Genomic DNA, 27,726 nt, shown 5'->3' with positions numbered 1-27,726 from the left:
TCAGTTGGCATCCTTTCCATGTCTTGCCATGTGGTGGGTTCTTGCATCTCTCCTCCTTTTGCAATGAATGAGAGTCTTTGGGGTGGAACCCCTTGCTTTGTTGGGCCTCTGTGAGTGCCTCAGTTTGGGTTCGGGTTCTGAAGCCCCATCTGAATCTGGCAATGATTCTTCAGGTGTGCTGTCTGGTCCAAGTTTCATTAGAGTCCAATCATATGGTTTCACATTCATCTGGATTTCTGGTAAAATTTCTGGCATTTCATCGTTATTTGGCCTTTGTCTTTCATCAAAATACACAGCCTTACAAATTTTGCCCTTTCCAATTGATGGATCAAGGGTTCTGTATCCTCTAGATTGATATCCTACAACAACTCCTAATTCACATCTGCAATTGAGTTTGGTCAATTTTTCCTTAGGTACATATGCATAAGCCTTTGATCCAATCACTCTGATGTGATTTAGTGAAGGTGCTCCTCTGTGCCAAAGTTCAAATGGTGTTTTATCTATTGCCTTGGTTGGCAATCTGTTTTGAAAGTAGTTTGAAATCATCACTGCTTCTACCCAGAATTTGTCTGCCAAATTTGTATCATGAAGCAGACATCTAGTCATTTCAAGTAGAATGTGGTTCTTTCTCTCAGAAAGGTGTGATATATATGGAATGATGAATGCTGATTTGGACTAACCAGGAATGGTCTACAGCAGGGAATCTTTATCCCCAATTTTCCATCAAATGCTGCCAAAAAGTAGAGGAAACATCTTATTTTAAAGGTTAAGTTGCTGAGGAAAAATCTTATTTTAAAGGTTCTGTTGCTGAGGGTGGTTCAGTCCCCAGCATCTCAGGCAGCAACTTCTTCACTCCTTAGATTGCAGCTGCCACTAAGAGGAAATACTTTGCTCCTGATCTGATAGAGTTCAATGAAATTTCATAGAGTTGTTTCAGGGTCCTACTCAGAAGAATTTCCTGTACAGAATCTGAATGAGTTCAAATGGAGAATCCAAAGAACTCTGATAAGATTACAATTAATACTAAAAGGGATGAACATTCAAATCTTCAGATTTAGGGTCCAAATTAATTTATTTATCATTTTTGGAGTTTCCCAGACTATGGGAAACACCTATATTGGGCAGCAGAGACATAGGAAAGTGCTGAAAGGCATTATCTCATACTTCGTGGGAGATGGCAACGGTAAACCCCTCCTGTATTCTACCGAAGAAAACCGCATGTCTCTATTGTCACTAGGAGTCAACACCAACAGAATGGCACAACTTTAAATGAGGTCTTACAGAAAGAAAGCTTCAATATATTAAGACATTAGTCAGTGTGTCTGAATTTATTATGAAAAAATAGAGGAGAGAGAGGGAGAGGGAGAGAGATTCAGCACAAGGAGAAAGGCACAACATGACATACAGTAAATGCAGAGAAACCTGGAGAAACACAGAATTTGGTAGTAGAAAAAAACATACCTTGATTTCATTCTCTAATGCGTTTTTCCCACTTAAGATAAGATTAGAATTCTTGATTAGAGCAATCCCTTACAGGAAAATTGTTACGGAGAGACAGAGAGACAGATCTAACCTTTCTCCACACTATTTTCCTGAGCCAAATGAAACACATCAGGTCTGCCATCTTCCCCATGAACGAGAACATACAGGTATCTTTATGATGCCTGTATGCTCCCCATACATGCAAAAAGGTAGCTCTGAATGGCATAAGTTGACCAGTAAAAAAGCATGGGGAAGGATTAATATACCCTCTCTTAAAGTATATCACAAAGAATCCTGTTGCTGGATGTGTTGAATCCTCCACAGATTCTATTCACATTACATTAAGAACGTGAGCTGTTCTGACCAATGATATTTCACATAATTTGGCACTAATTTGTGTTAAGTGGTATTTGTTAATTCCTAGCCTAACCAATCTTACCTCTAACATGTGAAGACCCTAATCCTAGTTATACCACAATGGAAATAATGTAGAAAAAAATAGCTCCTTACCTAAGCTCTTCAAATAATACCTGTGGAGGATTTTCAGTGAATTCGAATGGATCTGAGAGAATGAAGGAGTGAGAGGCAATGACACCAACAATGAGATGTCCCGACTGATGATACACATGAGGTGGTGGGTGTGGATCACTGACCATACATTTCACAATATGAGTCCAGCACATTGTGTGATAAAGGAATTGGAACATTATCACCACCATTACTAGCATTTTGAGAAGAAATGTGTCCATTTGACTCTCCGTGATTACGACAGCCTGACACGAATGATTTACACTCTCCTGGAAGGACTGAAGAAGAGAGATTACAACTTTTTTTAAAAAAAAAAATCACCTTCAAGTAAGAAATCAGACTAATGGAACCTTGCATGCTCCGATTCCATCTCTTGTATGCTCTGAATCTTTCATCATATATTTACATCATCATTCACAGACTGTGATATCAGTTTTCCTGGTTGAATCTTCAACCACAGCGAGGGATTGACAAGAATTAATTATAGCAGAATTAATTATAGTCCCTCTGATTGTTAAAGGGGAGGCAATCACCAATTCAAAAATGGGGATTCCTTGTGGAATTGAACAAAAAAAACCATGTTTATCTCACTTGAACAGAGGTTTTCTCTTCTATTTGGAGAGAAATAGATACTTTTATCCACCTTATCTATCTACCTATCTATTTATTTATTCTCTATGTAAAGGGCTTTGAAAACTTTTGTTGAAAAGAGGGATATAAATATTTTATTTATTTATTTATTTATTTATTCAATTTGTATACCGCCCTTTGAAAAATGGCTCAAATTGTTGTTGTTATTGTTTGTGTTGGAATGATACACGAAAGGACACCAAATATTCTAGAACTTGGTTGAAAGCCAGAGAGGAAAACACAATAGACGGAGACAATATTCACACACAAACATTTGGGGGCTGGGGACTATGGTCTAGGAAGGCATACTCTTCTAGAGTCATTTTCTTGCAAGAGGAGCAGCTTATACCATGGTTCAATACTAGATGATAGATGGACACAATCTGTCAAAGGCTCTGAAAATGCAGAATATCCATTGATGTTGAAGAAGATTACCTGCTTTTGAAGGTTGTTCTCTGTAGTGGAAGCAGACAGGCTCTGAACGGCCTGTGCAGGTCTCTCTGCAGACCATATTGCATTAACAGGTGGCATGGATGGAGAAAATTCTGATAGGAGTATCTCCTCCCACATACAGCAGCACTTGTGTGCAACATAACATGTAACCTGTCCAAACTATAAACCCAGTATAAAAGTGTTGGTTATAATGTGTGATTACATATGAGCCTATATTTCCTGCTAACTTGGCAAACAGACATTTTTTAAAGTGATGATTCTCCTACATGGGGTCAGCTATTGGCCCCATTCAACTGAAGCAGAGCATTCCTGCACTGGCTGCTGTTGGTGTCTACCTTGTGTTACATTTTAGATGGCAAGCCATTTGGGGACAGGGAATCATCTTATTTATGGATTGGTGATTTATTTTTCTATGTAAAGCGCTTTGGAATAGTTGTTGAAAAGTGGTATGCACACAGGAGGAGGAGGAGGAGGAGAAAGCTTCAAGGGTGGAGAAGTTCCAGTAATTTCTCAGAACATTAGCTGGATATGATTGTCAGGCTGTGAGTAAAGAAGGAAAGGCAGGTTCTGCTCTCTAGTAGCACAAACAGATCTCTCTGAAGCACACAGTGGCTTCACATAGATTACACAAATCAGCAAATTGTCCCTTCCTAAGACAATCCAAGGTGGTAACATCAGTATGTGAATCCATACTCTCATCAACCACAAACACTGCACAGACCACTGCTGATTGCAGGCCAACAAATGAGATTGCTTGCCAACTATTTACAGATCACATGGAAAGAGAAAGTTCTGTCACATTTATTTTCTCTTGTACTGATAATCAAAAAAGGAAGAAACAGAAAATGTCTATAACATATTATGACATTCCATTCCTGAGGTCTGCACATGGGCACTGGTGTTCCCAGGCTAGCTTTGAAGTGTGGTAGTTACCACCCTTTGTGCTTATACTTTGGCTTCACATGAGAAAATGAACTCAAACCTGCATACAGCCAAATTATCACTAGGAAAGGAAATCATGAATAGGATACATTTGTACAATCATGTTACAATGCTCAAAAGGACCCCAATGAGTACAGACACATTCCTTGAATGTAAAGCTGATTTTTATTAAAGAACAGAGATTTACAAGTGAAATGCAATAGTTAGAGCCTCACCTGGATTACCAGCAATCATCATCCTTCCCTCAGGGGTTAAAACCTTGAAAATGGTACTGAGTTGCCTCCAATACACATTCAAGCTTTAGCACTAACAAATAGGAGATAGAATTGTGGGAGGGAGGGAGGGAGAGAAAGAGATGGGGAGATCTTTAGCTAGCTGCTCCTAGATCATAAAATATTTTGCACCTGAGTGGGACTGCTGCACAATAATACAATCTAGAGATGTGCAAGACATTTCGAGCTTGAAAGAGATCGTTCTTAGTGTTTCGAGCTCAAAACAATATGCCCTTAAAACAAATGGCCTATATTGAACTCGAAATGGAACAAAACTGGTTAAACTAAAGATGTTTTGAATATTTTTAGTGCAATTTGGAAGGCAGTTTTTCCATTCCTGATTGGTTTTCTGGCGTTGGCTTCCAATTGGCTTGCACTCTTCTTGCATCTTGGTTGTCTTGTTAGCCTCCAAATCAAGTGTTGTCAGGGGGACAGGTTTACGGGGAATTTCACAATGTGTTCTAATGGAAGTGGAGGCAGAGACAGAGCCCTTAAGCATCTCTTGAAGAATCGGATACATCAGGTGGAAGGGTCTAGGAAGGAAAGGCTGGTTTTGTAGTTTTCATTTCTCAGCATTAAATGCAAAATCAATTTCATGCACATCCCAACTAAATTCACTGAGGTGTTTTCCTCAAGAGAAACAGGAAGTAAGAGTGATGTCGTTTGGGACACCTAAGAGGTAGAAGAAATTTCCAGCTCCTCTGACGCTGATGAACTCTAAGCTTATCTATGGGTCTATTCATTAAGAGAAAGAGACTACATTCCAACCTTAATATGCCAGAGCTTCATTGTAATGAGCAAGAACTCAGCCTGTTCTGATGCATTCTGTCAATGCACAGGAGCAATTACTATAAGACCAGTATTTACTAGTAGGGTTGTGTGTTTTGTATTTTTTCTGTTTCCATTTTTACCAAATCCAAATCAACCCCATTTTGTATTTTGTCCAAAATTAAGCCTTCCGAATCACCCCAGTTTTGTTTTGTATCCGAATTAATCTGAATCTGAATTAATTCAGATTTAAAAATGGGCCACATGGTCAAAAGAGTGGGTGGGGGTTATAGTGCACAATGAATGCAAATAAAAATAAATAAAATAATAAAAAAAGTGGTTCTCAAATATTGGCCATTGGTTAATATTATTCCAGGTTGTGAGGAACCACCGTTGATTGGTTTCAGAAAAAATAAAAGTAACTATTTGCTACACTCTGATATGACACAGGATAGGTTAGCTATGTCAAGGGTTAAGGGCCATTTCAAATGTGGTACTTGCACTGCGTGCAAGTTTTCATTGCCCACTAAAATCTTTCAACATCCTACTGACAATTACCTTTGGAAGATTTCTCCAACTGTAATTCTGCTTATGTCATATATGTCATTATGTGCCCATGTTTAAAGCTATATGTTGGTTGCACTACACGTCCGTTTAAAAAACGTATTCTAGAACATTACTACAGAATAAAGAATGGAGTATTAGAGGCACCACTTACAGAACATTTTTTGCTAGATAATCATCAGCCTGATGACTTTAAATTTGTGGTGATCTCCACTTTTAAGAAAGAAAAATTCAGATATTGTAACGTTGATGCAGTAAGATGGTGAAACAGACAAGAATATTTTTACATACACAGATTAAATTCCCTGTCACCTTATGGTTTAAACACAAATTTAGATTTATCTTGCTTTTTGTAACTGTGGTGCCCTAATTAAGCATGATGTTTGCCAGACAATGGCAGATAAGGAGGTTCAACAGCTGTGAATAATTGAGAGAGTTATAAAACTGGAGTTAGAGAGTTTGGTCAGTTTATTCAAGCTGGCTTGATAAGACAGGGTGTCAAGTTTGGCAGCAGCTTGTGAACCGTTGCCCCTTTTGGGTAATTATCTTTGATGGTTACATATGTATTTTATTATGTTGTATAAATGTTTTCTCTCATGTTTTATTAATGTTTTCTTTTCTGTATGGTTTGTGCTTTGTATCCATAAGGACTCTTTCTTACTCCCTTGGAGAAATCTAAGAACATTTGGAAACAACTTACACTCCTTTTGGAGGAATGGAAGAAACACTTTTGGAGGATATTATGAAGAACTCCCTACACCAGGGAGGAGTGACTTATATTTAGCAGATGGGAAGTTTATTGTTCACGTATTTCTGTGGAAGCTCATTGTGAAACAAGGACTTTATCGCGAAACCTTGTAAAGTGATTTATGTATATACAGTGATTCTTATATTAAGTGATTTATGTAATTGAGTGATTAATGAAGTTACATCTATATGAGTATTGGCATTGGTGTCTTTTGCATGTGTTTATATTTCTTGCATTGGGTGGTATATTTTTTTCTTTGTTACTTTGAGTAGTACCACTCTCCCCATTTATATATATTTTTTGGAATTGCATTGAGCTCCCAAAGATATTCGGGTATTTCTGTCTCAAAATGCTGTCTTCCAAATCCCTTTGCAAGGTCAGTTTGCATTTCAATCACACTGAATACAACACATACTTAACTAAACCATTCGTGCTTAACAACTTTTTGCATATCTTATCTTCTGCTAATCAGTCAGTGCCTCAGCTGGAGTGGAGAGAGTCAGAGAAGTCAATTTCAACTGCAATGCTTTTCCAAAGAACAAAGCATTATGTCCGAAAGAAAGTCATTTCGATTTGGGGACAAAAATCTCTGTTTTTTAATTCTTGATTTTGTTTTGGTTACAAAACCTCGGAAATTGCCATTTTCCGGCACAAAGCGTTTTGTGCCCTAATTGAAATGCACAAGCCTATGTACTAGTCCCTTACGATGATATTCATGACCTTGGGGCAGCAAGAATACTCATCAGAATCAACCACCTCTTTTGCCTCTTCTAATATTCATGTAGACATACTGAAAGGGAAGCTTGAGGAAGCTGATGGAGGTAACTACATTATGGTTTCCCTCTAAACCAAAAATTGGTTCACTTTTCCCATTTGATTTTTTTAAAGTTAGGAAGTATTTGGAAAGATCTGGGCAAGATTTATCATCAGAATAAAAATCAGAACATCCTGGTGCATCCATAAGGCACAGACATACAACTTTGAACCACCTACTGAAATAAATGACAAAGCTCCTTACATTCTTGATGCCTTTTGTTTCATGAACTGTTCTCTCTTGTTCAGTTCAGACCTCAACAAAATAATGTAACATTTGGGAGCAAAGATGCAGCCCAGCAAGCCAGCACTGGAGACTAAGACAGAAAAGACCTCCACAGCTACCATGTATTTTCCCTTAGAGCTCACGTATGCTGGAATAAAGGTTAGCCAAACACTGCAGAAGACCAACATGCTGAAAGTGATGAACTTGGCTTCGTTGAAACTGTCTGGTAGTTTCCTGGCAAGGAATGCCACTGTGAAACTGACAGTCGCAAGTATCCCCATATAGCCCAGGACACAGTAAAACATAGTCACCGAACCTTCATTACATTCCAGGATCATTTCTTCAACCAATGTGTGAGTGTCAATGTCTGGGTATGGGGCAGAGTTTGCAAGCCACAGAACACAAATGCCTGCTTGAATAAGAGAGCCTAATAAAACAATGGAATAGGCCAGTCTTTTCCCCACCCATTTCCTCATACTGGATCCTGGCCTGGTGGCCATGAAAGCCAGAACCACTGTTGTAGTTTTTGCCAGCACGCAAGAAACAGCCACTGAGAAGATGATGCCGAAAGCAGTTTGTCGGAGCAGACATGACACCGTCTCAGGCTGGCCAATGAACAGCAATGCAGAAAGGAAGCAGAACAATAATGAACTGAGGAGAATGTAGGTGAGATTCCTGTTATTGGCTTTGACGATTGGAGTGTGGTGGTGCTTCATGAAGACTCCTAGCACCAAAGCCGTGATCAAAGAAAAGGAGATAGCAACAAAGGCTAAACTGATCCCTAAGGTTTCCTCATAAGACAAGAAGCTTATCTCTTTGGGAATGCAGAGATCCTGTTTTTTGTTTGGATATGTTTCATCTGTGCATTTATGGCACTCATTCATATCTGAAAAAGACAAGAGGAGGTTTTTAGTCTAACATACTTGCCAAAATGAGTGAAAGAGGAAGCTTAATGTTCCATTGTGTTTAATGTAATTTTTCTTGTATGTTTCAAATGGCTGCTGAGCCCCCATTTTGAGTTGCTAAGTTTATACGTTCAAGGTTGCTTTCTAACTCTTCTGTCTTAAGTTCATACATTCGTGTCTTCTTTTTCTTAATTTTGTTTGTTTAAGTCCAGAAGAGAGGGGTGGGATTTCAGATATGCATAGGGAAGGCTTTGAGCATAGCATAGTTGATTGGTTTTGGGTTAGCTGAAATCACCAGAAGCTGGGAAGGTGAGAATTGCTGAAATCATTGAGAAATCTGAGGGTCCCCATCCATCCCTACAACAAAGGCTTTGAACTGTTAAAATACTGGTTGGTGCTCCCTACTTTTTGCTTCATTCTTTTAACTCCTTACATTTCGAACTGTCAGATGGGCATATAAAACCAGCCATTGTGTGATGTCATATATTTAAGTAACTATTCATTTATGCATAGTTTAAATAATTTAAGAACTAAATAGTTTAAAAACTATTTTAAAACAATTCAGAACCATCTAAAACCAATTAAAATTCTTTAAAACAATTTTAAAACCTTGGAAGACCAGGCCAAACAAGTAAGATTTTATGGCTCTCTTAAAGGCCAACACCGAGCCTAAACTCTGGATATCTGCCAGGAGTGCATTACATAGGCCAGTGGCAGCTACTGAGAAGGCCCGATTCCAAGTCGCCACTGGATATAATTGTGGTAACTGGAGAAGGACTTCTCCAATGACCTCAGCATGTGATAGGGATCATACAGAAGAAGATGCTTTCTTAAGGTATCCAGATCCAAGCCATTCAGGGCTTTAAAGGTAATAACCAGCACTTTGTATCTTGCTGGGAAACATATCGCCAGCCAGTGCAACTATTTTAAAACAGGCATAATATGGTCTCTCCAGGTTACCCCAGAGACTAGTCTGGCTGCCACATTTTGGACTAACAGAAGTGTCCAAACTACATAACAAAGGCAGCCCCATGTAGAACACATTGCAATAGTAAAGCCTGGAGATTACCAGCTGATGCACAACTGTTTTGAGATCCTTCTCTTCAAGGAATGTTTGCAGCTGTCAAAACAGCCAAAGTTGATGGAAAGTGCTCCCGGCCATAGTCTCCACCTGAGAGACCAGTGTGAGGCCTAGATCCAGGAGCAATCACAAGCTGCGTACCTGCTCCTTCTGGGGGAGTGTAATAGCAATAGCAATAGCACTTACATTTATATACCGCTGTATAGCCGAAGCTCTCTAAGCGGTTTACAATGATTTAGCATATTGCCCCCAACATTCTGGGTACTCATTTTACCAACCTCGGAAGGATGGAAGGCTGAGTCAACCTTGAGCCCCTGGTCAGGATCGAACTTGTAACCTTCTGGTTACAGGGCGGCAGTTTTACCACTGCGCCACCAGGGGCTCTTCGTAACCCCATCCAGTATAGGAAGAGCTAACTCATCCCTCAAATTCCGATTCCCCACAATGAGCACTTCCCTCTTGCTTGGATACAGCTTCAATTTGTTTTGCCTCATCCAGACCATTACTTCCCATAAGCAGGATTTAGGAAATGAATGCCAATGAGGAGGAGGAGGAGAAATAGATTTGGGTTTCATCAGCAAACTGATAACACCCTGCACCAAATCTCCTTATGACCTCACCCAACAGTTTCATGTAAATGTAACCAATGTCCACCATCTGGAATCTGCCTGAGAGATAGGAGTGGAAACCCTGCAAAGCAGTGCCTCCTATCTCCAACTCCCCCAGGCAATCCAGAAGGATACCATGAATTGATGGTATCGGACGTCACCAAGCGATCCAAAAGAACCAACAGCGGCACATTCCCTCTGGCGAGTGTCTGATTAAGGTCTTCCATCAGGTCGTCCAATGCCGACTCAACCCAATAGACTGCTCTAAAGCCAGTCTGAAATGGGTCTAGATAATTGATTTCCTCCAAAACTGCCTGGAGCTGATTAGCCATCACTAAGTTATATTAGAGATATACTAAGCTATATTAGCCACCAAGGTATATTAAAGATGCCAGCAGCAGTGTTCCCCATTTCAGGTTTCTCTCTGGGACAGCTGACCAATTATTCCAAACTCTGATAACAGTGCTGTCACTTTGATTGGCACAAAACAGATGCACACTCTATGGCTGCCCCACAGTCCTTTGAAAGTACTGCTATAACTGCTGATCAAGAAGTGGAGTATCAGATTACATTTTTGCAACCCAAACACCATGTGTTCTCAATAGGAGAAAGCCTATTTTTTAAAACACAAAAATCCATTTCCCCCTAAGCCAATACAAAGTCTTTGTTGGAATTAGCAGTTCGCCAATTTGGAGAAGACAAATTTGGAAGGGAGCAGGAGGAGCTGATTGGAATGGAAGCTACATATATTCTAATCCTTAAAGCTTTAACTGCTAGGAAGGGGCCAAGGACAGGGAAACAAATAGAAGCAAAAGAAAATGGAAATACAAGAAAATAACAAGAAAGACATGAGGATAGAAACAGAAAATCACACTGAGAACCATTTGATAGGCCAACCAACAAATAGATTATATTTACTGGGAAGTTAAAAGCCTTACCATTTTTCTGGAAATCAACTAGTAGTTCTCAGTCCATGTTCTGCACACTCATACCTTAGAACATCCTTTCCCCCTTGCTAGTCAAGAAGGGAATCATTTAATTCCCTTTTTGATTAGCAGGTTATGACAATAACTATAATTCTATTGACTTCATATATATGCCATAGAATTGGAAGTAAACCAGCACACAGAAACATATCAATGTCAGTTTCTTTACTCTTCAAAATCTTCAACTCTGCCTGTTCTCATCCAAATTTTGATCACGTTTCCAACACTGAACAAAAAGTAACTCTAAGGCATTTCCATTCCTCTCATTTATGGGCAGTTTGCTATATCTGGACAAAGTGTTATTTATTTATTCCTACCCATCTGATCTGAAATCTTCCCTTCTGGACATGGGATACAATCAAAGCAGCAAAATGGCTCCCCCTCCTTCACTCTCTTGCTAGAGCCAGGATAGCAAAACTCACTACACAGAGAAAGAGGCCGTGTCTAATCAAAGCATGAAAGAGAAAAATGAAGTTAATATTCATTTATCATTCATTCATTCAATTCATTCATTCAGAAACTGAGCTTGAAATACTTCCACTTCTGAGACCTGATCACTCTTACTCAACCAGCACATCTACTGTGTGCTTTCATACCCCAAGTTGTGAATTATATCTGTGGCTTCACACTATACAGCTTTGCTAACATAAAAAATGGAGGGACTGCACGGATGTGGCCATTCATATGTGTGCTTACCTTATATTTTGTCCCCTGATTGGAAAAGGAGGAGAATGGTTGGAGGAGAATGACCTGCATGGCAAGATGCACTTACCTAGCTGCAGGGATTCAAACATTAGCAAGCAGTGTGGGATGAAGCCATTAACAGAACCAGGGTCCAGAATCTTCAGTCATGTATGAATGAACCTTAAGGGAAGATTTGATATGGTGCAGGCTCTTGATATGCTTTCTGTTTCTATGGGCTTTCTATTTGTACTGCAACTACTACTGTAGTGGGCAGCCAGCCAGCACTGCTAGAGTTAACGGTGGAAAAGCAGTTGACCTTGATTGACAGAGTTGGGCAGGACTAAAGGGCTTCTGAGGGTCTTCTAGGAAGGAAAAAGGTGTGCCTAGCTGAGGTAGGAGCAATGAAGTCTTGTCAAGTCCTCGCAAGGTGAATTTGCAAATCCCTGGAGGTCAGGGATTGCAGGGAGTTGGTCTATCTTAAGTCCTGGTGAGGTCTAAGGGAAGGAAACCAAGGCATATGGCTTCGGAAGTTTAGACTTAGGAGAAAATGCTTTAGTAAGTGTTTTAGTAAAAGACGTTTTAGTAATGTATTTTGCGTTAGTTTTTTTCTTTTTTCTTTTGTGTGTGTTGCTTTGTATCTGATTCTTGTAACAAACTACAACCCTAACCTAGGGACTGATTACTTTATGTGCCGCCTGGGAAAATCTGGGCATTTTGAATACTCTAGTTCACATGCTCTCAACAGGATAGCAAAGCCTGACACTTCTCCACTTAAGCATATATAAGTGGTACCACGTTTTTATATTTGCTTCCTAGAAAAGCAAAGAAAAGCAAAAGTTTTGGCATTCCTATTCCCATTAGAGGTAGTTTTATTAACCAAGGAGTGCTTGGTGGCTGTGAAACAATCTACCAGAGAGGCTTCTTTTCTTTTAAATAAATTTTACACCCAGTCAGCTCACCAGGTAACATGGAGGGGTGACTCAGCGATAATTCCTCCCATGTGATCAGGCTTGGAGGTCTGTTCCTTACAGATACTACTAAAACAGCGGGCACTTTCAGACACAATGTGGAAGTGTGGCTGAATTCAGTGTTGCATCCAAACCAACCCTGCTGGTTTATTATCAGCATTTTGAAAGAGCTGTGCACATCCACTCACAGATTTGCTGGCATGGGTCCATCAAGAAGCATCCCAGTCAAACCACTCCATGGTTTCTCCTCTGGACATACTTGGGCAAAACCTGCCTAGTGACTATTGATGTCACTTTCAGCAATTAGAAACAAGAGCTTTCCTATCTGCTGTGTGATTGGCAAAGATACTTACGAGGAGTTTCAGCGGGTGAGGCGTGTTGATGAAGCTGCCTTGAGGGTGTTTGGTCAGCACCCCCAGTTCAGGTGAATGTGGGGAATTTAGCTCAAAAAGGGAGACAGTTCCAATGAGCCTTAATTTGTGCAAGTGTATGAACTCAAGAAAATTGGCTTGAGAAAGAGGTTTTGATTAACAAAAAGGAATTTATTGAAAGAAATATAATTTACTAGGTGGTCCTAATGTAAAAGCAATACAAATATAATATAAGAAATATAATTTACTAGGTAGTCCTAATGTAAAAGCAATGCAAATATGTTTAAAAATAGACTATTGTAAGGCACATTTAGCTAAAGTTCCAAATTATGTGTAAATTCCCAGGCGGGCTAGAGAGGTCCTTTAAGATAGAGGGGCAAGACTTAAGAAATAAGAGAAAAGAATAGGTTCAGCCCCAAAGAAGCCAGGCAAGAGGCTATATCACCTGTCCTGAAGAGGGAAACACCAAGGTGGTCTGCTAGAGTTTCTTGTTGCAGCCTGATGGGGTCCGAGTGAGAGGCACAAGGGAACACTGAGATGTTTCGCAGTGGGAGTTCCAAGTGTAATGAGGAAGAACACTGGGTCATGGAGTTGGGATACTTTTATCCCAAAACGTGCCTTGACAGCACTTTTCTTTTGTCATCTGTTGCTGAATAGGAATGCATTGTGTCTGATTGTCCTCCCTGAGTAGGAAGATGTGTGAATAGCCTACAGTATTCAAGGCTGATTGTGAGGACAATTGGAGTGTGCATGTGTGTCCAGAGCATCCTGTGCTGGGAAGGGTTTCCCAATGGTTCTATCAAGAGTTTTGATGGCTACTGCTTCCAAGTTGCATCAATGACTCCTCCCTATTGTAATGGAGTCTGCTGTCTTATCTGCCTTTGCTTCCTGACCTGAGTGCTTCATTAACAACAGGTGTTATCCCTCTTGCGAGAGGAAGAGGGTAATTTAGATTTCATTCCAAGTCCAAAATGATCAATGCCAGACACTTGAAGTAGCTAGTTCTGGAATCTGCTTAGCCAGGGACCCCTCAGAGAAAGAGGGAGTGTGGATTTAATCCCCTTTCCAATTTATGGGGCTTGTAGCCAAATCTAGGGGCGACCGGTCCACTGCCAACTAAGTGACTTGTTCCCATCTATAACATAGACTGGGAGCTCACATTGCACTTCAGCTCCTGACCATAGCAAAAGTGAAATCTCCAAGCCTGGAGATGGAGTTGCAACCAGGGAGGCTTCTGGAAGTGGGCAGAATAAGCTCAGCTGGTAACAGGTGGGGGAGGGCTCAGTGCCTATAGGAGCTGTAAGTAAGTCAGGAAAGGCTTTCTGTGCTGGATGCCATAGACCAGTGTAACTCCATGCTCCATGCTGACATGTAAGCTCCATATTGACAACAAAGCCCACAGGCTGTCTGTCTTTGCAAGATGCCTGTCTTTAAATAGTTGTGCCATCACTAGGTTCTACCAGCTGACAGCAATCAAGGACAAGTGAAAAGAGCTGAAGCGGCTCATGGAGATGTGCAAATCAATTCACGTGTGAATCAATCTGTGACAGATTTTGGGTGATTCACAGATTTGCCCAGGCATCGAATCACGTCTTAAATGAAGAGGCTGCTATGAGGGTGACTCCCGAAACACTATGAATTAGTTTGTGTGGTTTTTTGATTGTTCACTGAGTGTGGAAATGGGCTCACAGTATTATGATCATATTCCAGAATAGCTTCTGCTCTTATATCCTTCCCTTATACAGATGGACTCAATATTTAAGAATGTAGCCATGAAACACATATAATATTATTGTCATACAGTCTAAGACACAGTCCATCCCTTTGTAGAAATTAAGGACTGTGCACACCTCCTTTTGCTAACAAATGGAATCATAGAATTTAGTTTTTCTCTCACAAAAGCAGCTGCTCTCCCAGATCCAAGCATAGTAAGTAAGTATTCTATAGCATTTTAAGATGATCTGGAGGATCCTACATGGTTAAACCAGCTGTGCCACGTTATGACATCCTCATTGATGAGAAGTGCTTTGTCTAGAGGAGCCTGGGGGTCCATCTTCCCAACTTTCACTCTACGTACTGATTGGTTGGAGGAAAAAATCCAATTCACAACATCAAAGCCAGCTACTAACTTCCCATTCTGGTCAAAAAAGATCTGGTCCCCAGCACTGTTGTTAAAAGAGACACCTCTCAGAAAGTGATGGAGCTAGAGGGATAAAGAAAAGGCAATAGTTTAGCAAAGGCTAAAGCTGAATTTTCGAGACTTAATGTCCAATTGCTCAACCAGAACAATGTCATGACTGGTTTGCAGGTGGAGGAAGATTAATGGAATATCTGTCATTCTAATTACTCAGAACTTTTAAGAGTTGGGGATGAAGTTTATCAACAAAATACAACAATGCAAGGAGTGCTTTAAGAAAGTGCTTACAGCCTACAAAAGAAAGCAGAGAATTCTGCCTGAGAATATTTCAGTTCTGTTGAATAAGGTTGGGAGTAAATATGAGAATGTGACCAGAGGAAGAATTTTAGAAGACTTCAAAGATATGATGTGGCTGTTGCTCATTGAATAGCAACTTCTTCATATGCAGATGTTCCCAGGTTCAATAAATGGAATCGCCAGCTGGGAGTGACAGAAAGTCCTGCCTGAAAGCTTGGAGAGCCGCTCCCATTCCGTGTAGAGAATACGTGAACTGAATGTATCAGTGGTGTGACCTGGCATGGAGCAGGTTCCCATGTTTCTAGGATATGTTGCTCGTTGAGATGAGGATATTAATGAGCCCATTACCTGCCACCAATGATGAGTCTCTAAAGTCCATCCATGACTGTCCACCATTCTTCTCTGTTTCAATATTGATGAAGACATAGCATGTAAAGCATAAGCCGCAGCATATATAGCATTGTAGATACTGTAACTGTGTCCAGTCATGCTCATTTCAAAAAGGGCTGCCGGAACTGTTTCCAGCTTCTCCTCTCCAGTGCAAATATCCCCCTCTATCTCACTTAGAAATTTGTTTGGGAAAACACAGCCAAAGGCATTTCCCCAGAAATCCATTATAAAACCATCTCCTCTTGTGTTGGAAGGGTTTCTGCTCCTGACAAATTGGTGAAATTTGGGTATATCATTAGGGTAAAATGTAAAAGAAATTCCACCACTGAATATTTGTAAATCCCAAGATCTTTGGAAGACAAATACAGTCAATTCCGTCTGGGCTGTTCCTATCCAGACTTTACTTCTTGTTTTCTTGGTCTCATATTCCGGTTCTGATAAAAATGAAAGCCACGCAAAATGTGCCGTTATATAAGATTCTCCATGTGCCACTACTACATTTGCTTTGCTTTTCATAATTTTATCTTTTATTTTTTCTCCTTGATGCAACATGTCATTAATTTCATTGACAAACGTATATGGAGGGATTCTTTCTATGAACGCAAAGCAGATGCCACTCTGAGAAAACGTTGGAAACACTGTTTGCACAAACTGTTCTCCATTGTCATTATCCATAACAACAAGCCCGATCCATGTCCATCTGAAAAGCAGAAGTAAAGCAAGAATCCCTGCATTTTGAAGAGCTTCATTGGGGGCCATCTGGTAGAAGGAAAGGCCTGGGGTTTTATCATTCATCACTGGAGCAGGACCATAGATGAGCTAAAGAGAGGTGTGAAGAAGGGGGAAAGAGAGGGGGGGGGGAAAGTTACTATCATAATAGCCTTTCTATAGCAATTCCAAGCACTTAACATATATTGTCATTCTTACACCACCCCTGTATATGACCTTTATTATTCCTATGCTATGCATACAATGATGAGGCCAAGGCAATAGTGATCTACTTGCTGCCAGCCACCCAGGTGAGAGCCACTGAAGTGCAAAAGGGAACCCTTGACTGACAACTCTAAGAGTTTAACTACAACATTACACCAGGCGTTTGAGACACAGATTCTTCAATATGAAGAGAATGAGCTATGTAGAAGAGTGAGTTCAAACATATGTGTCTAATGGTGCAGAATTGAAGTTTCAGAATGTCCCCTCACCTAACTGATAAAAGCTATCTGAGTATTTCCATTTCATCCGCTACTGACTCCGAAGCATCAAATTGCCAACTGATTCACAATCTAAATATGAAAATATATTAATTTACAGTATTCTCATACAGACAGACATGCACACATATCCTACTTGTGGAATTTTGTAGATGTCCAAGATAGTTGCCACATAAAGAGAGATGTCTGCATCCAGTCCTCCAATGACTGCTATTAGGTTATTCTGGTGGTCACATTTATAGTTTGGAACAAATCTCTCTGGTGTGGATATAAGTAGCATTGTAACATAGTAACTCCACTTGGCAATGAAATAGCTATCATAGATATGGAAGCCCAAGGAGACATTTGGTAAGATCTGAGGGTTTTCATTGATTTCCTTTACTGCAAATGCCAAAGCCAAGATGTGCTGGTAATTCTTGGGCATTGGACTAGAACAAGAGTGACATTTTTTTTAACCAGAGAAATATTCCACCCTGTGTAAAATTGTTGTCACTGTCTCCCATCCTGACTAACAACGCACTAGTGTGGTAGGACATGCACTAGTGCTGCTGAAAAATCCAACTAACACAGATCCCCTGCTGAGCATTGTCTAAACCTAAAGCCATATTTTGGGGTGTTACCAAGGGCCCCCAAGGGAAGGGGGTTAGTTGAAATTCACAACACACACACACACACACACACACACACACACACACACACGAACAGATGTTGTGTTAGTCAGGAAACCTTGAGATGCAGTGATGCTTCTCCAATTGCTCTGGTGCTTCGTTAGTTATGTTGCCAGTCACTGTGTATGCAGGACACCCTTTACACTTTAACTGAAAGATAATTATGTGGTGTGTATATATATATATATATATATATATATATTAAAAAAAACCAAAACTCCCCAGTTTACCACATCATTGGAAGTTACTAATAATTTTTATTATTAATTTAATTATTTAATTAGTCCCTAGCATCATTCGTTAAAGATGCATCTCAGGCAGCTTCTACCTCACACCTTAGAGAGCAGCTACCAGGAGAAGGAAATGCTGGATTTGCTCTGGATCTGATCAGATACGGTTCAATGCAATTTGTATTTATTTATTTATTTATTTATTCATTCATTCATTCATTCATTCATCATATTTTTATGCTGCCTGATATGTATATCTCTGCATGAAAGGCAATACATGAGAGGCAATGAAAAAAATAGTATAAACCATTATTTTAAAAAAAATTACAATTATTAAAAGTAATAATTTAGATATAGTTGTTTGAGGAGCCAACTCAGAAGAATTTCCTATACTTAATTTGAAAGTGTTCAAATTAAAAATCCAAATTACTGTGATAAGGTTAGGAGAATTAAGTCTAAAAGTGATATGCATTCAAATCTCTAGGTTGGGTGGCCAAATGAATTTATTTATTTTTCTTTGGAATGCTAAGGAAAGAAATAAAATTGAATGCATTAAGACATCTGTTCATGTGTTTCAATTTATTGTGAGAAAAACTAATAAAGGGGAGAGAGAGAGAGAGAGAGAGAGAGAGAGAGAGAGATGTTATTAAGGCATAAAATGACATCCAATAAGCACACAGAAACTTAGAGAAACACAGGATTTGATAGCAGAAAAACACACACCTTGAATTCATTCTCTCATGGGTTTCCCCCTCAAAGGATAAGCATTCTTTATTTGAGCATTCCCTGAAGAAACATCTGGTATGGGGCCAAAGGGAGGTGAGTCCAACCCTTCTCTACATTATTTTATTGAGAGAGACCAGATCTGCCATATGCCCCGTTAAGGAAAACATACAGAAATGGAAAAGAGTAGCTTTGAGTGGGATCAATTGACCAGGAAAATATCAGAGGGGAGGATTAATATCCCCTCCCCCTGAACCAGTTTCTGGACCTGTGGACCTCCCCCCACCCAAATTCTATGCATACTCTTTTAAGCAGTTTTATTTGTTAATGCCCAGTCTAACCAACCTTTGTTCTAAGCATGCAATCCCTAAGCCCAGTTATTGCATTATAGAAAATTAGCTCTATACCTCAGCTCTTCAAATAATGCTGGTGGAGGTTTTGCAGTGAATTCTAATGGACTTGGGATAATTAAGGAGAGAGAAGCAATGGCGCCAACAATGAGATGTCCTGACTGGTGATATTCATGAAGTGGTGGGTGTGGATCACTCACCATGCATTTTACAATATGAGCCTGGCACATTGTATGATTATGAAGGAGTATCAGCAGTACTACTGTCCATCCTAGCATTTTGAGAAGAAATTTTTCCTCTGGAAACAAATAGTCAATCAATCTCTTTATTTCGGTCAGCGACCAGCATGAGATTAAAACAAATGTAAAAGAGAGGACAGTCAAACTTCTATTGCATACAATAACACCAAATAAATTTTAAAAAGTCCTCCTCAGCATAGATCGGGATACTGAAAATACTACTAAAATAATTGGAGATAAAAGAGGCAGCAGTATTTCCTACTTATGAGGCTATTGCACACAAATCAAAACTCAACCAGATGCCTTCTCGACTCCTAAAACAAATATTCCTATTTGCACCTATCATTATAACACTATCATTTGACTCTCCATGATTACTACAAACTGATTTGAATCTCCTTTACAATCTCCTGAAAGGACTGAAGCTGAGAGACTCAAATGTGTGGTTTTTCAAAATTCACCTTAAAGAAAGAGATCAGACTAATCGATCCATACATTCTTTGATTTCCTTGCTGGCTCACTCTGAATGTTTCATCATATATTTATGTCATCCTGAACAGAGTGTAACATTGGCTTTGCTGGTTGATTCTGAAACAACAGTGGGAGCTCCACAAGCAGCAGGATTAATTACATTCCCTTTGATTGTTCAGGGGGTGGTGATCACCTAATCACAGATGGGGATTCCCTATAGAATTGGGGATGAAAACATGTTTGTCAAACCTGAACAGAAGTTTTCGCTTCTACTTAGAGAGGAATGGATACTTTGTGTTGGACACACACACACACACACCACCACCCCCAAAACACAGGACACCAAAAATTCTATAACTTTTTTGAAAGCCAGAGAGGAAAAACACAATAGTCAAGGACTATGTTCACACATAGAAAAGGTTTGAAGTCAGGGGACTATGGGCTAGGAAGTCAAAGGGGCATCTTCTTATACCATGGTTTGATAATTGTAGTTTGATACTCAGTGTTTAAGTGATTTTAACTGTTTAATTTAATTTTGATTTTAATTAATTGATTCTAATTGTTTTTGTTTTGATGTAGACCGCCCTGAGCCATTTTTTGAAGGGCGGCATATAAACAAACAAACAAACAAACAAACAGACTAACAAATAAATAAATAAATAATAGATGGACATAATCCATCAAAAGCTCTGAAGATGCTGAATGTCAATTACCATCGAAGAAGATTAACTGGCAATGAAGGTTCTAAACTGAAGTGGAAGCACACAAGCTCGGAAAATCTTGTGCAGGCATCTCTGCAAATACACTACCGCTCCACCTACACCACACAGATCAGTATTTTTCCCATTTCTCAATCAATACATGGAAGAGATATATATATATATATATATATATATATATATATATATAAATAAATTAAGTGCCGTCAAGTCGGTGAAAACTCCTAGCAATCACATAGATAGATTCTCTCCAGGATGATCTGCCTTCAATTTGGCCTTTAAGGTCTCTCAGTGGTGCATTCATTGCTGTCATAATCAAGTCCACCCACTTTGCTGCTGGTGGTCCTCTAATTCATTTTCCTTCCACTTTCCCCAGCATTACAGACTTCTCAAGGGAGCTGGGTTTTGCATAATGTTTCCAAAGTATGATAGTTTGAACCTGGTCATTTGTGCCTCAAGCGAAAATTCTGGATTGATTTCTTCCATTATCCATTTGTTTGTTTTCCTGCCTGTCCATAGTATTCTCAAAGTTCTCTGAGTTCAGAGATATTTTGGAAAACCTTCCTTTTTCCCCCTTGTCTATTTCCATCCTCGAGATCTTCACAGATGTCATTGTAGTATTGCTTCTTGTCTCCTCTAACAGCTTTCTGAAATTCCCTGTTAAGTTCCTTCCTGAGGTCTTTATCTTTCTTGTCTTTGGCTTCTGACAAATGACAAACATTGAATCCACTCTCATCGACTTGTGGGTTTGGGGGTGGTTGGCACCCTATATGCACTACACCAACACTCAGTCTGGACCACCCTAGTGCCCCCCAAGTGGAGTTATGGGGGTGCTAAAATCCCCATTATTCCCTATGGGGAAAAGTTTAAAGATGCACAAACTTCAGAAATGCTTACCCCTTTCCCCAATTCCTTTGAAGTCTGGGAGGTAGAAGGCACCCATTGGGGCACTACCACCTGACCCACTCTTCTGCCCCCGAAACCCCCTTTCTGCCCTGAATCTGCCCCAAAGACATGCCAAATTCAAAAATTCTTTAAAAATCACCCCTTTGCCCAAGTCCTTTGAAATCTATTTGGTAGCTTCCTTGCACCCATTGGGCACTACCACCCACCACAACGCACTCTGGGCCACCCTGTTCCCCCCCCCCCGGGAGTTATAACTAAGGCTGCTGAAATCAACATCATTCCCTATGGGAAAAAGCTTTAAAATGTGCCAATGTCAATTTTTAAAAAATCACCCCTCTGCCCAATTTCTTTAAAATTTGGGTGGTAGCTTCCATCCATTGGGCACTACCACCCAACCCACTTTGGTCACAAAATGGAGGTCCAAATCTCTGAATTTTTCATATCCAAATCAGGGTTGAATTCTTTTGTACCCAAATCTGGGCAATTGAGGACAGGGGTGATTTGTTTTGTCTACAAATCATCCAAATTGGCCAGATTCAGGTACAAATCATTTTGTACCCTAATCGTTCTACACATCCCTACCGTACGCCTCCAGCAACTTCCTATACCAGTGCTGCCCAATATAGGTACCTGCTTGCTTTATCTGGGAAGCTGGGATGACCCTTCTGGGAGTATACCTCCCGGCATCCTTAGCTCATCCCTCCCAGGAGCACCCCTTCCCTCCACGATGAGGCAGCATAACAGGACATACTCTTTCCATATGTGAATTCATTTTCCCCATGCACAGGCACTATAAAAAACAACACTACTCATCACAGATCCAAGCTTGAAAAGATCATTTTGCATTAAGAAGTGGCATTAAGTTTGCATTAACAAGTGGCATGGAAGGAGAAAATTCTGCTAGAAGTATCTTCTCCCATGTACTGCTGTACCTTTGTTAAACATAACATGTAACCTGTGTACACTCCAAACTTGTGTTCAATATATTGTGTGAATATGGCATGAAGGAAAGCCTATATCCCCTGCTAACTGGGCAAAGAGTCACTTTTTAAAGTGGTGATTCTCTTGCATTTATCAGAAGTTAGCAACTGGCCTTATTCAACAGAAGCACACCATCCATCCAGTTACTGCAGTTGGTGTCTACATTATGTTATATTTTATATCCTGAACCATTTTGGGACAGGGAATACCCTTCTTTATGTATTTATTATTTTTTAAAAAGATGTAAATCACTTTAGAAACTTGGTTGAGAGGAGGTGGAAAGGAGAGACCAAAAGAAAGAAAGAAAGAAAGAAAGAAAGAAAGAAAGAAAGAAAGAAAGAAGGATGAGACTGTGGGCCAGGAAGCTATGGTATTACCAAAAGAGCTTCTTATCCTATAGTATGACACTGCATATCCCATTGGTCAGAAGGTCCAGTAATTTTTCAGAACATTATCTGAATATGAGTGGCAGGCAGAGAGTGAAGAAGGAAAGGCAGGTTCTGCTCTGTAGTAGCACACACTGATCTCTCCAAAGAACACAGTGGCTTTAACTAGATCCCACAAATCAGCAAATTGTCCCTTCCTAAGACAATCCAAGGTGGTGGCATCAGTATGTGAATCCATACTCCCATCAACAACAAACACTGCACAAACCACTGCTGATTGTAGGCCAACCATTTGCAAATCACATGGAAGGAGAAAGTTCTGCCAGGTTTATCTTCTCTTGTATTGATTGTCGCAAAAGGAAGAAACAAAAAAATGTCTATAACACACTATGGCATTCCATTCCTGAGGTCGGCACATGGGCACTGTTGATACCAGGATAGCTCTGAAGTGTGGTAGTAACCAATCTTCATGATAATACTTTGGCTTAGTGGGGAAATTAACTCAATTTGGTGCAAAACTGCATAGAGCCAAATTATAAACTAAGGTACCAGGAAAGACAATCATGGATAAGATAAACTTGTACACTCACGTTAGGATGTTCAGAAGGACCCCATAGAGTACATAAATGTTTTTTGAAAGCAAAGCTGGTTTTTATTAAAAAGCAGAGGTTAACAAGTGAAAGGCAATAGTTAGAGCCTCATCTGGATTGCTGGCAATAGGGGTGTGCACAAAACCAGCTGGCCCAGTTAAGTTTGAGGTGGAACCGGCCTCAAACTGGACCAAACCAATTCGGTTCCCCCCCCCTTGAGCCCCCCATTTGGTTTTGGGGTGATCATCTGAAGAGTTTTGGTTATGGTTGTCACCAGCTTGTTTGGTGGCAACTCAGGACCAGGCCTTCTCTGTGGCTGCCCCAGGGCTATGGAATGCTCTCCCAAAAGCGTATTTTTATCTTTTTATGAATTTTAAATGTTTTATATTTTATATTATGTTTTAATTATGTACACTGCCTATAGATTTCTATACTAGGTGGTAGATAGATAGATGATAGATAGATAGATAGATAGATAGATAGATAGATAGATAGATAGATAGATAGATAGATATTTCTGAAACAGTTGTAGGATATTCTGCATTATAATCGAGTCTTACAATGGTGCAGAAGAACCAGTGTGGGGTAGTGATTAGAGTGTTGACCCATCCTGCTTTCCAGTGCACTGTGTGTGACTTGACTGGGCTGTGTTTTTATTATAGTCCTTCCCCCTTCCCCCCATTGCTGGCAAATGCACAACATTACATGGAGATGGGAAATGGCTCTCCTCCCTCTCCAAGGTCTAGGAAAAAGGAGAAATTAGTATTGTGTCTGCTCCTGTCAAGTGTCTAGGGTGCTGGGCAAGGCAACGGCAAGAAGTGTGAGGTAATTCTGAAGAACTATGAGGGAGTCCATCTCTTCCTGGCAGATAAGGGAAGGGAAGGATGCCGCTGGTCAAAACTTCACCAAACCAGAAAATGATTTCATTCCTAGACAGGCCTGTCAGAGTACATCAAAGGTTTTCTCCCAAATTTGCAAATTATGTTACGCTGTTATAACATTTGAGCGGGAAGGACAAAAGTGTCAAGTCTCTCCACTACTTTCATGCTGTAGCTGTGGCGTCCTTGAAGTTTGGTGCATTTGTTGACCACATTAAGTAGCTCACACTTTCCAAGTTTCAAGTTATTAGCTCAATAGTTCTCATATTTACAAGCAATAGAATTTTGAGGCTTATAATGGTGGGACCTCCCCCCAGAGCCCACTCTCTGTAACTAAAGGGGCACTTCTGTGCCCCTTTAATCCTCTTGTTAGTTCCAACTTCACTACTCGTTTAGTGTTAGAAGGCTGGCAGAATGGTGGACCTAAGTCCCAAATGCATCTCTTTCCTGGAAAACACACATGGCGTATATATAACTGAAGACAGCATTGTGTATTAGAAGGACCTAAATGACCAGCTTATTTATGTATTATTTCTCTGTGTAAACCGCCCTGAGCCATATTTGGAAGGGCGGTATAGAAATCGAATTAATAATAATAATAATAATAATAATAATAATAATAATAATAATCAATACTTTCCATATGAATTGATACAATTGAAAAATATCTGTAAGGTAATCAAGTCTGATCCACTGAAAAGAGCAGGCTATCCCCAGCAAAAGCATCCTTAACAGACAGATTTCTTCCCTCTGGTTAAAAAAAAAGGGCCTCCATCAAAGGAAAATCTCCTAGAATCTGGTTTTAATTAGAAGGATATGGGAAAGTCCCAGTGAGTATTTGGAAAGTGCATTTTCCATATTACAACATATTATATCCCTTCCCTTATAAGTATATAGACCATTTAAGAATGTAGCCATAAAGCACATTCCCCCCATCAGATGGGAACTCTATACGTCCATTGCTCTGACTCATTCAGTGGCACGCAACCTGAGGAATCATGTAATACCCGATAATTGGGGTATGGGTATGATAGCACCCTTAAACCTGTCAAAAAGCCAGGTTCGTTGAGGGGGTTAGGTATTCATGGAGAAGGGGGATCTGTAAAGATCACACCACTTCTCACAACCAGCCTAACCCTGCTTGGGGCACCAAGGGCAGGGTTAGGCTGGTCGTGAGAACAGCCTCACAGTTTTATTGTCATACATATCTAAGACACAGCACATCCCTTTGTAGAAATTTAGGACTGTGCACACCTCCATTTGCTAACATATGGAATTATAGAATTTAGTTTTCTCCCACAAAAACAGCATCTCTCCCAGATCTAAGCACAGTAAGTAAGAATTCTATAGCATTTTAAGATGATCTGTAGGATCCTACATGTTTAAACCAGCTGTGCCATGTGATGGCATCCTCATTGATGAGAAGTGCTTTGTCTGGAGGAGCCTGGGGGTCCATCTTCCCAACTTTCACTCTACATATTGATTGGTTGGAGGAAAAAATCCAATTCATAATATCAAAGCCAGCAACTAACTTCCCATTCTGGTCAAAAAAGATCTTTTCTCCAGCACTGTTGTTAAACGAGATACCTCTCAGAAAGTGATGGAGCTAGATGGATAAAGGAAAGGCAATAGTTTAAAATCTGCATTTCCCAGACTTAATATTCAATTGCTTAACAAGAAAACAGGTTTATAGGTGGGCAAAGATTAATGGAATATCTGTCAATCTAATGACTCAGATCTTTTAGGAGAGGCAACAAAGTATATCAGCAAAATACAACAATGCATGGAGTGCTTTCAGAAAGTACATCCCACCTACAAAGGAAAACAGAGAACGCTGCCTAAAATCTTTTCAGTTCTATTGCAAAGAGACAGGAATAAATATCAGAATGTGATCAGAGGAAGAATTTCAGAAGACTACAAAGGTAAGATAGGGCTGTCGATCAATGAAGAGCATCTATTTGCACTCTGACGTTCCCAGGTTCAATCACTGGCATCTCCAGCTAGGACTGGCAGAGAGTCCTGCATGAAACCTTGGAGAGTCACTACCAGTCTGTGTAGACAATACTTGAGCTGAATATATCAGTAGTCTAATTCAGCCTAAGGCAGGTTCCCATGTTCCTATGATATTTTGCTCTGTGACATGAGGATGATGAACCCATTACCTGCCACAAATGATGAGTCTCTGATGTCCATCCGTGACTGTCCACCATTCTTCTTGGTTTCAATCTAGATGAGGACATGTCACGTCTGTACGTCGTGGACGTACATCAGATGTTTGTGCACGCACACACGCATGCGACGCACAGATGTGATGTGCACGCACAATGTGCGCATGCGCAGTCAGGCTTTTGAAGCCTTTTGTCGAGCCTTTTGTTGAGGAATGGAGGAAGGGGCGGCACATGGCAGGGAGGTCCCCTGCTGCCCCAAATGCTTTACAAAACAGGAACGCTGGAGGGGGGGGGAAGCAGTGGGAGGGGTAGGTACACCCTCCCCCACCCTTAAAGAGCTCCCCTCCCCAGTGCCAGACCGCGGAGGTATGGTTCTGTGCACACCACTAGTGTTTGTCCTCCCTGTCCTTTGAACATATTGGTTAGATTAATACTTGTTAATGTCTGGTTATTGTCTGGTTAGATTAACCAGACATACATCCAACACATATCATAGACTGCTTGAGATGGGTTTTTTCCATTATTGCTTGGCCACTCCCATCATAATTCAACTGTATAACAAAAAAGCTATGAACTTTGCCTGAGTCTTGGGTCTAGATCTCTGGCTCTTGCACCAGTCTGCTCATGGGGACCACCAAAAGAAATCGAGCAACAGAGTGGAAGTGTTGATAGTCGCCCTCTCACTCCGGTTTATATCTCACGAGCATACTCAGAAGTGACCCTTGTACACAACATTGTGGTTTGCTTTGTTTGGAGATAGTGCTGTGGTGAGAAATGGACAGTGTGATAATATAATATTTATTGGCGATTGCTGTGATGAGCTCCATATCTGGGTTTGAGACCAGGCAGACAATAGGTTCCTTAACTGGGAGGAAGTTGTTTGACCTTCCTTTCTTGGCTTATCTATGGGCCTGTTAATTAAGAGAAAAAGACAACATTCCACCCTTAATATACCAGAACTTCATTTTAATGAGGAAGAACATGGGCTGTTCTGATGCATTACGTGTATGTCCAGGAGCAATGACTACCAGAGCAGTATTTCCTTGTCCCTTTAGACCATGTTCATGACCTTGAAGCAGCAGAAATAACTCATCAGAATCAGCTACCTCTTTTGCCTCTTTGGATTTTCCAGTAGACATTCTGAAAGGGGAGCCTGGGGAGGCTGATGAAAATACCTACATTATGGTTTCCCTCTAAACCAAACATTGCTTCACTTTTCCCATTTGATTTTTTAAGACTAGGAAGTGCTTAGAAAGATCTGAGGAACATTTATAATCAGAGTAAACATGAGAACATCCTGGTACACCCATAATGCACACACATACATCTTTGAACCACCTACTGAAATAAAGG

At 40.3% G+C, this 27,726-nt stretch overlaps 1 protein-coding gene across 1 annotated transcript; it reads right to left on the bottom strand.

Annotated features, from left to right (window-relative positions):
• On the bottom strand, window positions 1-27,512 carry LOC128330968 (vomeronasal type-2 receptor 26-like). Its single transcript, XM_053264336.1, has 7 exons — window positions 27,328-27,512; window positions 17,201-17,492; window positions 15,812-16,672; window positions 15,005-15,232; window positions 11,324-11,450; window positions 7,406-8,312; window positions 1-382 (listed from the first exon to the last, which is right to left on the bottom strand). The coding sequence occupies exons 1-7, from the start codon at window positions 27,510-27,512 to the stop codon at window positions 1-3; spliced, it is 2,982 nt and encodes a 993-aa protein (XP_053120311.1).
• Window positions 27,513-27,726: the final 214 nt, after the last annotated feature.

Source organism: Hemicordylus capensis, chromosome 6, assembly GCF_027244095.1.
Source record: "Hemicordylus capensis ecotype Gifberg chromosome 6, rHemCap1.1.pri, whole genome shotgun sequence".
NCBI lineage: Eukaryota > Metazoa > Chordata > Lepidosauria > Squamata > Cordylidae > Hemicordylus > Hemicordylus capensis.
Note: the sequence above shows the minus strand (reverse complement) of the source record. Positions and strands in the feature narration are given on the sequence as shown.